This window comes from Dromiciops gliroides, chromosome 1 (assembly GCF_019393635.1).
Source record: "Dromiciops gliroides isolate mDroGli1 chromosome 1, mDroGli1.pri, whole genome shotgun sequence".
NCBI classification, from domain to species: domain Eukaryota; kingdom Metazoa; phylum Chordata; class Mammalia; order Microbiotheria; family Microbiotheriidae; genus Dromiciops; species Dromiciops gliroides.
This window is the reverse complement of record NC_057861.1, coordinates 136176920-136193148: the sequence shown is the minus strand read 5'-3', so window position 1 is coordinate 136193148 and position 16229 is coordinate 136176920. Positions and strand designations below refer to the sequence as shown.

The 16229-nt window shown below is 36.4% G+C and overlaps 1 protein-coding gene across 42 annotated transcripts in view; it reads left to right on the top strand.

Annotated features, from left to right (window-relative positions):
• The window catches only part of RIMS2 (regulating synaptic membrane exocytosis 2), an 821964-nt gene that overhangs the window by 444043 nt on the left and 361692 nt on the right, over positions 1-16229 (top strand). For all 42 annotated transcript variants that reach the window (XM_043983649.1, XM_043983450.1, XM_043983385.1 and 39 more), the window contains 2 exons: positions 7419-7590; positions 10247-10400. In XM_043983649.1, coding sequence (XP_043839584.1) covers positions 7419-7590; positions 10247-10400 — 326 coding nt within the window. The remainder of the gene's footprint in view (positions 1-7418; positions 7591-10246; positions 10401-16229) is intronic.

Sequence of the window (16229 nt, the reverse complement as noted above, 5' to 3'; positions counted from 1 at the left end):
AAAGCTTAAGTATATACCTTGACTATGCTTCATTCCTTCTTGTGAGCTAGTTATATATTCATGAATTCAGTTAAATTCTTCATGACCCTTCTTTTTAAATACTCAGTCTATACGCATGCTGCTTATACTACATATATTAAGCATTTATTTATTCAAAGCCTTTAGCATGCAGATTTCACAGGCATTATTCTGTGGTTTCAGGTAGGTGCCAAAGAAATAAGTGAGAAACAGATTCTAATGGATTTCTGAAGGGAAGACCAAGACAAAAGGTTCCTAGATGGCTCTGTGTGTGTGTGTGTGTGTGTGTGTGTGTGTGTGTGTGTGTGTGTGTGTGTGTATGTGTGTGTGTGTGTGTGTGTGTGCCAGAGGGAGAGACAGAGAGATTCTGATTTTACTTCTGTAAGTGATTCAACAGGAGAGATGTTCCAAGAGAATTTAGGAAGAAAGAAGGCTAAGGTCCCTACTTTATTACACTCTACAGAGAAGCACAGCTCAGTAAGGATAGCTCATCTAGAATAATAAAATTGCACAGTTGGAAAAGATCACAGTGATCATCTAATCCAGTTCCCTCTCCAATGCATGAATTTAGAAGTGAACAGCTGAATATGATGAGGTGTGAGAATTGTATTTGGAGTTTGTGACCATGGCTTAAAATAGAACAATGACAGACTCTTGGCTATGGATGGAGTACCTCTAATGGGAACCAGGGTAGCTCCTGTAAGCTCTGAAGAATCCTTATCCCAACTCCTATTCGCACTGATAAATTGTGTTACCCAAAGCTTGACTACATCTCTTCCTTCTAGGGGTACTTCTAAGGGATTATTAGTGATCTAATGGCAGTAGATTTAGCCTGTGGACTTCCCCCCAAGATTATCAGTTGAAAATCATTTAGTCAGCCACATTTTTTTTTTTTTTGGTGAGGCAATTTGGGTTAAGTGATTTGCCCAGGATCATACAGCTAATAGGTATCAAGTGTCTGAGGCCAGATTTGAACTCAGGTACTCCTGACTCCAGGGTCGATGCTCTATCCACTGCACCACCTAGCTGCCCCTAGTCAGCCACATTTAAGGAACTTTTTAGAGGGATATTTACTAAGGTATTACAGTAAACATAGTTGTTATAAAAAAATCGTCCCCTAAAAGTTTCCCACAAGTACATACATATTCTAGGGGAAAGAAAACTCGAGCTTCAAGAGCATGTGTCGCAAACTCTTATCTTCTGGTGGCTAGAGGTCCTTTCTATCATTTGTGGGGTACTCAGAAAGTTCTCCTTAAAAGGGTGAATCTGTGTACGGTTTGCCCTTGGCTCTTGAGTCAAATATTGCTGCTACCTGGTCTAAGGATGCCATTTAGAGTACTGATGGGGAATCCAACTTCCTATAGACCCTTTGAAGCTGAAAGGTCCTTCTCTAGTCAAAAGCAGAAAGTCAAAACCAAGCTGAGGCCTCTCCATCACCCTCAGGCAATTCCTTCTATAGGATCTGTAGGAAAGCCACACCTTCTAATTTCTGGAAAAGCCTCCCATTCTAGTTAACTTGATGATTTTATACAGGACCCAGAAGGCACAAGGAAAGCCCACAATCTACTACCCTAAGATTATATCACTGTTTATATGTTTTCTTTTTTAAATCCTAGGATCCTAGTACTATAGTTGGAAGGGATCTTAGAGATCACAGAGTCTGCCCCACCCTCCCTTTTCTTATATTATATTTACTGCCCAAGGCAGTAAAGAAAGTAACTTGCCCAATGTCATGCAGGTAACAAGGAGCAGGCAGCAGGGCTCAGATTCAAACCAGGGTTGAGTTTTGGACCATGATCCCCTGACACTATTTCTGTCATCCTTTTCCCTGTACCATACTACTTCCCTAAACTCACATATGAGTACCCCATATACCACATCTTTCCCTTCTCCTTTTGATTACTGTAATTTCTATTTGGATTTGACTCAGAGCCTCACATATTTCTTAAACTGACTTTTCAAATTAATTTGGCATTTATTAAGTGCTTACTTTGAAGAAGATACTATGTTAGGTACTATGGACAGAGAAAGATGGACAATAAAACTCCCTGACTTAAGAAAAGGGACTATCTAATAGGATGAATTTCCCCTTTGGAAACTCAGAACACATTCTTTTGTACTAAGGTACAGGGCTAGGAACCAGTTAGCACTTATTAAACACTTTTTCATTTACTCATTGAAGGTCCCAGTTTAAATGTAAGTGTGTTACGGGGGTGGGGAAAGATCGTACTTCACTACTCATTAATATTTGTAATGATTGGAATGATGCCACCTACTGGAGACTTGCTGTGGGAAAGCTCCGCCATGAGGAAAATGCCTCAGAGGGCAAGGCCATGTGGCTTTTCCTTGGCGTCAGGAAGTGACATTTGCTCATGGATGCTGTCTCTCAAGGCTACCAGCCAATCAACTTGAGGAGCCTCCTATTTTCTGGGAGGAGACAGGAAGGAGGAAAGAGGGCCTGCGCAGAGAGCTCTCACTCTTTTGGGTTCCTGACTTGATGGTGGTGGTGGCGGCAGAGGATGGCAGGAAATTTGAGGAAAGATAGGAATGCCAGGCTGTTGGAATTCTGTTCTCAATCTTTTTCTTTCTATTTTTCAATAAACCCTTAAAAACCTAAACTCGTTTTATCAGTGATTTAAGTCAGTTTCCCCCAAAAACTGGGGGAACAGATTAGAATCCACATTTAGAATCTTAAATTACACATATTAAAACAAATTAGGGAGGCTTTATGGTGTAATGTAAAGAGTACTAGACAAGGATTTCATTGCCCTATCTGTGCCCCTCACTAGCTATGTGACCTTATGCAAGTCACTTAACCTCTCTGCTATTTAATCCATTCACAAAATATGGGGGTTATAGACTAACTGTTATTAATGGTCATTTCCTTCTAGTTTTAAAATTCTCTTAAGGGTGTATATAGCTCTGCCCTTCCCTGTATGACCTGAAGCAAGTCAAAACCTCTTTAGTCCTCAGTTTTCTTGTCTGTAAAATGATGGGGTTTATCTATAAGGCCCCCATCTGCTTTAAAAATTACTTGATTGTGTGATCCAGTCACAGGATCATAGAATTAGAAGTGGAAGTTAGAGGCCATCTAGTTCAAACTGAGATGCACAGTTTTTCATTTTATCCAATTAACTAGCCAGGCCCCTGAGTAAGTGGGACATATAAGTTTTAATGATATTACCCAGAACATCAGGATTGAGGGAGTCACAGTAGGAAACTCTAGGTATTCAGGGCATGGTCAGATCTTGAGGAAGCTAGTATAATAGTCAATGTGAAATAAAATGAATATCTGAACTAAAATGGTTGCCAGGGAAACAAGGGGAGATTGGTGATTTTGGTGAGGATGGTGGTACACTCAATAGAAGAAGGGAAGTTTGTAAAAGGGGTGGGTTTCTTTAGGAAAATTAGTAGATAAAATCTTGATTAACTCTGAATGAACTATTTTTAATCGAAACCTATGATTGCACTGGGGTAAAAAACGACCTCTTCCCCTGCAGACTGGCCACTATTTGGTAATTTAAAGTTTCTAGGGATACAGGAAGGCTGTAAGTCTACAGTCAATTTATCCTAAATTACCTTGGACCTACTTTCTAGTCCTGGCACCTTCATGGTTGACCAGTTTTCTATGGCTTATCATTGGCATGCTCATTCCCCTTGAGGCTTACCTATTTAGCTGTCTCCCATCTAATCAGGAATCTGTGCTTCCATTTCATCAATTGTTTAATCTGATAAACATTTCCCAAATATCATACGGAAATAAGTTATCCCAGCCTTCTTCCTTTCTTTTCCTTCCCCAGTCCCAATACTGCTGTCTCCACTGGCCGTTTAATAATACAAATTGTAAAGCCAGGTGGAAGGGAGGTATCTGGTAGGGGGCTTGGATAGCTTTTAGCACAGTGCAAATCACTCCACCCACTCCACCTATCTAATTATAGCCACTAGGGGGCAGCCAGTCTGAACTGGTTGATGCAGTGGGCTAAGAGGAAGAGGCCCGCCCCTTCTGCCCACCCTTCCTATCCTAGACAGGAAAATACCTAGTAGCTTTTGAAAAAAAAAAAGACTTTTTTTGGGGCGGGGCAGGGGGTTGGTTCAGAGGCTTGCCTTATTCAACTCCATATTGTGGGGAGGAGGTAGATGGGGAGGATGCTAACTCCTCCTGAGCGACTTCCTCACCCTCACCCCTCCCTTGGCAAGCTCCTTTTGAGCATGTGCAGACCACGCCTTCAGTCCCCATGGGTAGATCACGTGAAGCCTCAGCATTTGTCCTCCAGGGCCTTGACGCCTTGGCCCACATCCCTACAAGGCATTTGGCCTTTCCACCTTTGCTAGGGAATGTGGCCTTCCCAAATGTGTCTCCTCAGACATTGGGTTCTCACTTTGTTCTCAGGCCGTTCCCTTAGTCCTTCACCCCGCACTCATGCCAGCCCTCCGAGCTCAGTCTCCGTCTTTCCGGGAACTTCTAGTTTAAATGCTTTCCTGATGGTCACACCAGGCCCTGAAGCCTTCTTTACCCTTCAGGGGCTGTGCCAAATAGGCTCCTTAGATCTCACCGTAGAACTCTTCCTCAGCCTGTGCCCAGCCTACTTTAATCATACCAGGAACCTAGTCTGTGCCATCTAAGGCCCCCTACTCCTGCTCATACCAGTCAGGCTATTAGTCCTTATTGCCATACAGAGCCTCCCTAGGCTTCATCATCCCATTCTTCCATTCCTCTCTGCTGGCTCAGACCTTATCCTCAAGATCCTCCCATTCTCCCTCCTCCCCCCGTTATTACCTACCCCCAATCTTCATGCCCAGACAGACCTCATCCTCCATTTTCTCCCCTCACAGAATTGTTTTTTTCTTTTCTTTTTTTTTTTTTTTTGCTGGGGCAATAAGGATTAAGTGACTTGCCCAGGGTCACACAGCTAGTAAGTGTTAAGTGTCTGAGTCAAATTTGAACTCAGGTCCTCCTGAATCCAGGGCTGGTGCTTTATCTACTATTCCACCCCCCCAACCCCCCTCCCCACCCTAGTTCTCTTGGTCCTTTATCTTAGACCAAGCCATTCTTGGGTCCTTCCTACCTTACACCATACCCTTGGTTTGCAGGCTTATTTATACTTGAGCTTTTACTCCTCTAGCCATGCTGTGCCCTCCTTAGTCTTTCCAACTGAGGCCTTTTCCCTCAAGCAAACCTTCAGTCCCCCTCCCACCAGACCCTGAGTCCTCATGCTCGGTCTCTGAAACCTTGACTTCAGGGGCCCTTTCTCCTCATGCTCAGGTCGCACCCTCTATCACCCCTGGGGAGAATACCCCTCTTCCCTCCTAGCCTAGTTAGACTTTGCTAGGGTCCATTCCCACTCTGACCCTGGCTTCAGCTCCCTGCCCTTGCCCCTAAGACAGGTATCACAATGTCAGCTGAAGTTGAGGGAGCGGACTGCTGGTCTGGCCACACAGGTAACTTCTGAGAAAGTGGCATGAATGGAGTGACTGAGCCTCAAGCCACACTTAATTGGAAAGAATTAAGAGAGGGTGATGAGAAGCTGTTAACAACAGCTAACATTTATATAGCTCTTACTAAACTAAGTGCTTTAGAATTATTATCTCATTTGATCCTCACAACCTCCCTGGGAGGTAATATCACACCCAGTTTACAGATAAGGAAACTGCAGCAAACAAAGGTTAAGTGACTTACCCAGGGTCACAAAGATATAGTGTCTGAGGCTGAATTTCTTCCCATCTCTTTCTGACTCTAAGCACAGCACTCTGTCTATTGAATCACCAAGCTTGTCCTAGATATGTAGAGACATGTTCCTATTCAAGCTCATTGGTCATAAAGGGTGAGGAGAGGAGAGGGTCAAGAGAGCATGCCTTTTAGGTTTGTGGGAATGTAACTGTTTGTAGGAAGAAAGGAAGAAGGAAATGGTAGAGAGGCAAATATTGAAGATATGAGAGAGAGAGAGAGAGAGAGAGAGAGAGAGAGAGAGAGAGAGAGAGAGAGAGAGAGAGAGAGAGAGAGAGAGAAAGAGGATAACTACCAGAAAAAGGTCTTGGAAGGGTCAGGAATAGTTGGGGCAGGGATACATTGTTCCTTGAAGCAGAAGACAAAGTCGAAGGTGGATTATGCTGTTGAGAAGGAAGCTGAAGAAACTGTCATTGGATGGCCTTGCTGTCAGTGAAGCAGAAGGATCATTGTTGTAAAGGAAAAGGGCCGTAGACTTTGGAGACTTAAGGAGAGAGGAGAAAGTGTGGAACAATCCCTCTGAGGGATGAGACTGGGAATTATAGAGCAATGTAGAAAGGCAGTAAAATCATGGAAAGACTACTAATTTTAAAGTTAGAGGACCCAGTGAATCCTGATTGTCCTACTAACCCTGTGACTTTGGGAGGTCATTTTATTTGTTTGAACCTTAGTATCCTTAAAAATAAAAACAAAACAAACAAACACAAAAACAACAGTCTTTAGTCTTATGATTGTTGAAGAGCAGTGAGGGCCTATCTGAGGATTTAGATCATACATTATAGTGAGTGAGACATTGACCTTTCCTTATTCTCATAGCAGTTATTTCCTACCTTGGCTGCATTTGACCAGTAGTGATGACTGACATTCCAATGTCAGTCAGCATTCTCAACTATTTTATCCCTAATCCCACCAGTACCTTCCACCATTCTCAACCTACTAATAATCTACAACTCTAAATTGATTTGTCTCTGCTCCAACTCTCTATATTTTATATGTGCTTAATTGTTTGCATGTTGTCTCCCATATTACAACAGTAACTCCTTAAGAGCAAGGGTTGTTTTTACCTTCCTTTGTAACCTTAGCTCTTAGTTTACACATAGTAAGTGCTTTATAAATGTTTGCTGACTGATGGATTAGTGTGGGAACCCCTTCACTAGAGAGTTTAGAGAATTAATTTTACTGGAAGTTCCAAATATAACTTGTAATATAGCTTTGTGCTATACAAGGTTCCTTTTTCAGGTATACTATTTTCCTTTATTGAGACTCATTATTTTAGATGAAACATTCTAGTAATTTTGAATTAAGTGGAATTTTAAATAATTTTAAAATAAAATTCTTTTTCATTCAAATTTTCCAACCATATAAAATGTATATTTGATAAAAATAGTCTAGAACAATAATACAATTTTACTATGACAAATCACAAACATAAAAATTATATTTAGAATTTCAGATTTTACTTAAGTTTTATTAAAAATGTTTAGAATTCTTTTAATACTGGTTAATTCAGGTGTGCTAAAATGTTAGATGACAGTTCCTTCAAATTACAGCACTCATACATTTTATGTTAGATATGTAAATTTATATTATATTATATTACATCTAATTACATTATCTATGTAAAACACAATTTAAGCATTTGTAAAAGCTAACACTTTTTTATTATCTTTCATAGTGATAAAAATAAAAGAAGAACTAAAACTGTAAAGAAAACATTGGAACCCAAATGGAATCAAACATTTATTTACTCTCCAGTTCATCGGAGAGAGTTTCGAGAACGGATGTTAGAGATTACTCTCTGGGATCAAGCTCGAGTTCGAGAGGAAGAAAGTGAATTTTTAGGAGAGGTATGTGATATTATTTAAGAACTTAACTGTTAATTACTTGTTGAATAGTTTTAGTTACAAAAAGGCCATTAAAAGCATTCTAAAACTTTTAAAAATAACTGAGAAAAAGTACATTATTTTTATAATGAAAAAAAAAGTGCGGGTGGGTTTCCCCCCTATTGTTTGTAGTTTGTCATCAAAGCCATTAACATATCAGAGTTAAATACTATATTTTTAATTTGCTTCCTAAGCTGATATAAAAAGTAGAATGCTGATGGGTAAAATGTTGGTTTGGATTTGTTTTATGTCATTATATTTTTGTAAATTTTATTTTATTTTATTGTATTATTTTACTGAGTTACTGAGTTAATATCACTTTTACCTCATGGATTTTTTTCTCCCATAACTTTATATTTTCAGTCATTTAAAAGGATATTTGAGGGGAAGCTAGGTGGCGCAGTGGATAGAGCACTGGCCCTAGAGTCAGGAGGACCTGAGTTCAGATCCGGCCTCAGACACTTAACACTTACTAGCTGTGTGACCCTGGGCAAGTCACTTAACCCCAATTGCCTCACCAAATAAAATAAAATAAAATAAAATAAAATAAAATAAAATAAAATAAAAATAAAAGGATATTTGAAATAAAACAAACAACCAAAAAAAAAAAAAAACCAGCCCCACACCTCTTATGATATAGAATCACTCAAATATATGGAACAGCAGAGATTTCAGAATATACCAGTGGTAGAGTGATTACTTGTTGAAATAAGATGGGAAATCAGTTTTCACCTCAAGGTGATTAGTTGAATAAGATTCAGAGAGAAGTAGAAATCTTCAGAAAATAAAAATGTTAGTATTGTGTATTTGCTGATTGCTTTGTGTATCCTGGCCAACTTAATTTAAATAAATAAACACTTATTAAGCACTTGCTACAAAGAAGATGCTATGCTATGAACTGAGGATACAAAGACAAAGTTAAAACAGCCCCTCCTCATTTGTTGCCTATAGTTACATGAAAGGATAGACTTGAACCAACAAGTGTATGTAAAGTAACACAACATTTTGGGAGAGATAGAATGCTCATAACTAAGGAAATAAGGAGAGGCTCCAGTAGGTGATTCCTGAGCTTTGTTCTGAAAGACTCTGTGAATTCTTTGGAGTATAGGTCAGCAGGGAGTGCTGGTAGGGGGGCACATGGAAAAAGGATAATGATGAGATATCCATTTTAGATTCTTTAATGCTCTCTGTAAGAGCAACCAAAGTGGTATTTGTCTGTATTTTTCCTACATAGATGTCATAGTTTTAGATGAGTCTGAAAGCAATGCTATGCACATTAAAAGAACATCTCCTTGATGTTTTTGCTTCAATTAATTGATTTAACTACATAGAATTAGATTAATTAATGAGAATTACTTTTAGTGATTCTTATGATGCTTTTAGTATAGTGCTATTACTTAGTTAGGAATGTCCTTATTTGGTGCTTCAGGTATTATACAGAAACCTTTAATTCTTTTCACCACCCAAAGCACCATCTGAGACGAGTCCCTAATGTAACCATAAAGCAGAATTAAACTTTGTAGTAGGCAATTTAGTTTGCTGTAAATTAAATTGTATACTCTTTTATGTTGAGGAAGTCATAGAGCTGGTTAATAAACTGCATCCATTTCTGTGCTCTGGCATATATCAAATTTAGTGCAAATTCCCAATAATATATCCCTGAAAATATCTATTTGGTATTTTTCTATTTTCAGAATTTAACCTACTTATTATACAAGGGTTAAATGTTTTCTAATAAATTTTAAGAATTTAACTACCTTATTATACAAGGGTTAAATGTTTCTTTTGGGGGGGATTAAATGTTAATAAAAGTTAACATGTGTAAGTTTTTGTCACTTTACATTTAACGAGTACATACTATACCCAAGTCACTGAGGGAAACATAGAAATATATAAGAACTGATCTCTATCCCACATGCTTTGCACTCATTAAATGTGCTTTGAATGAATGATTGAATAATTGATTTTTTCTGGCTCTAAAAAGTATTTTGTTTATTCCCAATATTTCCCTGAGAATAGACACTAGTTTCTAGACAGATATTAAAAAGTTGAGAGAGTAGCTTTGATGCTTCCCACCACTGTAGGAGTCATTTCATGTTACCTTTCAGACCTTTCTAGGTGCCTCAAAAAGGAAATGAAGGAATTTTCAATGAAGAATTAAAAACATCGTAATGAACAGTAATCATCAATGTGACACAAATGATTCATTTGCCCTCTGGCTTTTTTTGCAAGGCAAAGAAATCTATTTCTCATCTTTCTGTTTCTATTTTTTCAAATATCATTTCTTTACATAAACCTTTATTCATTATAATTGTTAATTAATTGCAATTGGTTGCAAAATTCTCACACCATTAGTTAGCAGCTAAGGTCCTGTAAACTTTTCTAGTTAAGCTAATTAGAAATTGGAAACAAAGTCTTAGTTACTTAAAGCTGATAAAGATATTTTAATTTCCCAAAATTGAATTGTTAACATATATGAAAAATTCTATTTTAAAAAATCATTTTTCAAGTACTATGGTACTTTCAGAAATTATTTCAAAAGGTATATGACTGCTTAATAGAACGTGTTTACTATATCTACTTGCTTTTATAACAACCACTTTGTCTGTTACTTCTGTAGATTCTAATTGAATTAGAGACAGCATTATTAGATGATGAGCCTCATTGGTATAAGCTTCAGACACATGATGTCTCTTCATTGCCACTTCCCCACCCGTCTCCATATTTGCCACGCAGACAACCACATGGGGAGAGCCCAACGAGAAGGTTGCAAAGTAGGTTTCAGTACTTCTTATCTGGTATATTTTATTTGAATATTTCTAACTGTTAACTTTAAATAAAGTTGTAAGATGCCAAACATTTTGAAGTTATTTTATAGATTTCTAATGTCGTCTTCATAGCCAGTAAAGACAATTTTGAATCATCAAAAATTTAAAAATTACATTCTGTATGTAAAATTCATAGAATTATTTTTTATAGTTGTTAGATTTTAAAAAATCTCTAGCTCCAAATGAAGCACATTTGATATATTTTAACTTTAGCATTTACAGTCTTAGGTATATTAATCATTTAAACTATACAGTGGTATTTGTTTGCAAAAACTAATTATCCAAGTAGGTATATGCTAGTTTCCTTAGTTTTGGGTTTTTCTTCTGGAATTATTTATTACTTTTGCTTTGTTCCCTGGGCATAACCCTTGAATAATGACTGTATATCCCGATATTTTTCAAAGATTATTTCCAGTTCAGAGAAAGTTGTTTTATCCATAATAAATAATTCTACCACTTTAAGCCATAAAGTTTCTCTGAAGGCATTTAGCAACAGGCATCTCTCTTAACTCTGAAATAACAAGACTTTTCTTAATGGGGCTCTTATAATATTGTTACTATGTAGTAGGTTGATTATTTCAGACATGAACTAATTGAAGCCCACTGCATCTTATTGGGGTTGTTACTGTATGTTCTCAATCATATGAGTTCGGAGACTTTATTTTTAAATTTCTGGGGAATTTAAGCCAAACTCATAATAGACTTATGTATTTGCAAACCGTAATGGTCATTTATTAATTTACAATGGGATATTTAGTTGGCAAGATAACCATTACTCTTAATTTCCAGGAGATACTCCCTTCTTAGTGGGTAGGGTAAAATAATGAAAATAAATTATGACTCAGAACAGTGCTTGAGGAGAATGAATCAAAGTAGATGAAATTGGATAATCCTGAGAAGAGCTTCATAAGGTTCTACCATAGTAGAGCTTACAAAATTAATCCTTCTCCAGTAATAGAATACTCCTTTCAGAACATTTACATCCACCAAACTCAGTATCTCTGGCTCTCTTTCTTCTTTCATAGTGCTGAATGAACACTGAAATTTTCTTACTCTATAGATTGTTTCTTTCTAGACTCCCCAAACACAATTCAGCTGCCTGTTTACATTTGCTACTACAACATGCCCTTATGGTATGCTTATAATTTTTGAATTATTTTATTTTCAAAGTGTTAGCTTCCTGGCACCTTAAACTCATCAGCAGACTATCTCCAAATCATATGGTTCAATAGGTCTTCATTGCAGGTCTTCTAATTACAATACTTCTGAGATTGTATTTTGGATCTATAGTTTGACCCTTGGGTCCTATATTTACTTACTATAGTTCTCTCCAGGACGGAAATTTAAATCATATGAATAATGGTAAAAGTACTCTCATGGCATCTCTGAAATTTATAAACCAGTAGCTGGAGGGTTGTTGTGGGTATAGGTAAACCACGAAGGCTTAGAAATGGGCATTAGGGCTGCTTAACAATGAGTTAGAAAGGTCAATTATGGTTATTTATATACTCATTAATGGCAGGAAGACCACTTCTTAAGGGCTTCACTCTCTGTGGGAGGCAATCACCGGTTTGTATCCTGCAAATTATGAAATAACAGCCATTTAAAATATGTGAAATAAGAACTTAGTTGATTGTATATAAGTAAAAGAGTCATCATCAATTAGTATTCAATAAGTACTTATCATGGAAAATTGACCAATATTATAAAGTTCTAGTAATCCAAGATTAAATTATCTATAGATATACATTCTATTTTCCTAAATTGAGGCCAAAACTCTGGCTTTAGAACCTGGGTTTTAAAATGAGTAAATGACATCATTGAGAATTACCTTTTCAGGCCTCATTTCTATTTTAATTTTTTAAAGAATTCTAATTAATTTTTATATAGTCTATATTATATTTGTAAATTCATTTTTAAAATTTCCACTGGTCTTATAATTAACTTCAATACAAAAACCTGTTTTTGTGAGATGAGAAGCAATCATACTGGCATTTGTAATCTTTGAATGGGTTGTTTAAAAGGCATTAATAAAATAGGAATATTTAATAGGCAGTTGCCTTTTCCAAGTGACAAAGAAAGGAATGCTCCATATAATAATATAATTATGTTGATAATTACATACTCTAAATATGAGGGCATAAACAATTAGCTTATGGACCAGTCAGAATTGTAATGAATATGAAGCTTTTCTATAGCTTACTTTTGTATTTTTTCAGGATATTAATGTTCACTGACCATAGAAGGTATCATAATTGTGGTGCTAATGACAAATGTGAGAAAGATCACTGGAAATTTTCTAGGAGAACTGACTGATAACATTTAAAAAAATTACATCACTGGAGTTTTGCTTTGAAATGATGAAAATGTCTCATTCTTGAAGGACTGTTACTTTTTCAAATGTTTAAGTTTCTTTATCATACTATCCAGTTTACTGATTCATTAGTAAGGATCGTTCAAGATATTGAATTCATTAACCATTTATTAAGTGTGTTATATTGCAAGATACTGTGAAACATACCATCTCCTTGAAAATATGGAGCTTGCGTTGAGAAATTTCTTGTGATTTTTAACTTTTAAAATGTAATTTTTATGAAAGTTTAACATTTTAACAAAACATGTTTTTATAATAAAAGTTAATTATGTTTTCTGCCTTTTTAATTTCCCTTTTACCCTCTCCTCTTAAAATAATATTCATCATTGATATCCTAATTTAATTATTTTCTTTGTATCAAAATAACTGGACTAATCTTTGACTTATTACATATTTGTATATTAGTTGGAAGTATAAGCCACCTTGACAACCTCTTCACTTCTTCCAATATATATAACACCGTCTAGCTTCACAGCCATAAAGTCTTCAAAGGAAAATGAACAGGAACACTATCACATTGATAATACAGAAATAATGCTGTTGGTTCAGTACTGTGGGTAGACAGGTGAAAGCATAAGATTGTTTAGACTTTCTTAAATAGAAGAAATTTTCTTAACCTTTATTTATTTATTTATTTTTGTGAGGCAATTGGGGTTAAGTGACTTGCCCAGGGTCACACAGCAAGTAAGTGTTACGTGTCTGAGGCTGGATTTGAACTCAGGTACTCCTGACTCCAGGGCCAGTGCTCTATCCACTGTACCACCTAGCTGTCCCCCTTAACCTTTATTTTTAATGGAGTTAGTCTAAGACAGAGGTGTCAGACACACAACTTCAATACTTCCAAATGGGAACTAGATTAAAATGTAATTGGCAAATGTTTAACAAAACAAAAATAAAATGTAACACAATGACAAATATGGCTTTTTGAAACAATATGTGACCTGTCCTCCCCAAAGCCACGTTATGTGGCATCTATATAGTTATTTAGTCCTCTGGGGTTTTCAAAGTTGCTCTTTAGGTAGCTACAGATCATGTAGACTTAAAAAAAATTCTCTCTCTTAACTTTTGCTCCTATGTTCTTTTTGATTTTGTAGGAAGGTAATAAACAAATTGTAAACTTTTATAAGTCTATAAACTCTATACTGCGGTAAATAGTTTAGGAAATCCAAGAAGGTTTCATTTAACTTAGCATCAAGAGGCTATGGATTAGAGTTTTATTAAAGAGAATCTCTATGTACATTTATGATTTATCAGCAAATGCTTAGTACTATTAAATCTGCCTAATAGTGCTAGCATTCATTTTTATTGAATGAATGTTAATAGCTTTAATTGAGTTTCTGTCCATAATCCAAGCAATCATTTTTCTTGCAAAATTGTTGTTCAGCTACTTTTTCACCTAATTAAAATAACTTTTTCTTATATTTAGAAAATTCAATTCACCAGTTTTTTACTAAATAGCTGTTATGTGCAGAGCATTAGGCAAGGCACTAGAATTGATAAAAAGATCAAATAAGATATGGTCCCCAACCTCATGAATGTTTTAATCTAAAAGTATGTAAAGTCAATCCATCTGCTCTTCCTTTCTTAAAATTTATTTTTTCCCCTAAAACGTTTCAAACAAGTAGTAATGAGTTCTGTTTCATTTATTTTGTCCCTTAGGTGATTCAATGCAGAAACAGAAAAAAAAAACAGTCAATGAATGAGAAATTTTGGTTTTAATTTTAAAGGATGCTTTGTGGCACATGGCTTTTTTAATCCTTCCTCAAAAATAAATCCATTTTAGAGAGTCAGCATATAATCCTAAAATTATATTTTTTCAGAGAGTAGTCCTATTTGGTTGGAATTTGGAATATGTGATGAAGCTGGAAAGATATATTGGAACCAGATTGTGGAGAACCTTGAGTGATCTTGATCAGGAATTTATACTTTATTTGGTAAGCAGTGGGGAGCCCCTGAAGATTTTTCTTCTTTTTTTAAGAGACTTACAGGTTAAGAAGAACCTTATATCAGGAAGATTAGCCTGCAGTGATCAGGATGGATTTGTAAAGGAAACACTGGAGGTAGAAGACCAGTTAGTTTAGGTGAGAAAAGATCAAGACTTAAGGCCAAGGTGGTTACAGAGGAACTTGAGTTGATAAGACTTAGGAGTTTATTAGATTTGTGGGGTATGGGAGATATAACAGTCAAAGATGATCTCAAAGTTATGAATCTTTGTTACTTAGAGAATGGTGCCAACAGAGAGAAATATAGAATTTAAGGGGAGGGAAAAACTTTTTGGGAAAGATGAAGAATTAAGTTTTGAACATGTTGAGTGTGAGGTGCCAACATATCATTTGGGTACTAGATCTCTAGAGAGTATATATTTCATCTTCACTTGCATATAGTTGATTATTGAACCTTTTAAAGTGGATGAGATCTTTAAGGAGAGAGTTTACTGAGAGACTGAAAGAGCTCAAGGAAAGAACTTGGGGTGACACCTTTGTTAAGTTATTAAAAGAATATGAAGAACTAGCCACAGAGACAAAAGGAACAGTAAGAGAAAGGAGGAAAACCATAAAAGTTTAGTATCAAAATGTAAGTAAGGAGATGGTATCCAGAATGAGGATATGCTCCACAGTTATCACATGCCACTGACAGATCAAGGAAAATGAGAGAAGAAAAGTTGACTTTGTGGATTGAGTGGTAAGGAGATAGTGACCATGGAGAGAAAGATCTATTTCCACAAACTAATCAAAATAGAAGTCAGATTACAAGAGGTTGAACAGTAAAGGATTGATGAAAAAGATAAGTTAGGATCATAGATGTGGAGCTAAAAGGACTTTATAGGTGATGTTATGGCACCTCTTCATTTTGCTAATAAAGAAATTGAGACCCCATGGGGAGAAGTGACTTACCCAAGGTCAGACTGGTAGTAAATGGAAGAGTTGGGATTAACACTTAAATCCTGACCTGTGATTCCAAGTTCAATGATATGTCTTTGGCCCACGTGTAGATTACTCTTCCTACAACCTTGGCAGTGAAGTAGGAGGAAAAAAGATAGCTTGAACGACTGTCTGAGACTCTATGAAATGTTTTATTTGCTCATTAAGATAGGGGAGACAGTATACCTTTAAACTGAGGGGAAGAGAGATGGAAGATGCATAAAAGGAAAGGATGTAATAAGATAGAAAAAGATTCAGGCTTTGCAATAATTGAAATACTAAATAAAAGAGTATATGTTCTATCTTAGATGTAAGAGAAAACCACCACCAAAAAAAAAAAAAGAGAGAAAACCACCAGAGTTTATTATTCAGTGTGTATGTGTATGTGTATTTGTGTTGGGGGTAACATGGTCAGACTTCTACTTTGAGGAAAGGTATTTTGGCAGCAGATTGGAGAATGGTTTAGAGGGGGAAGAGACT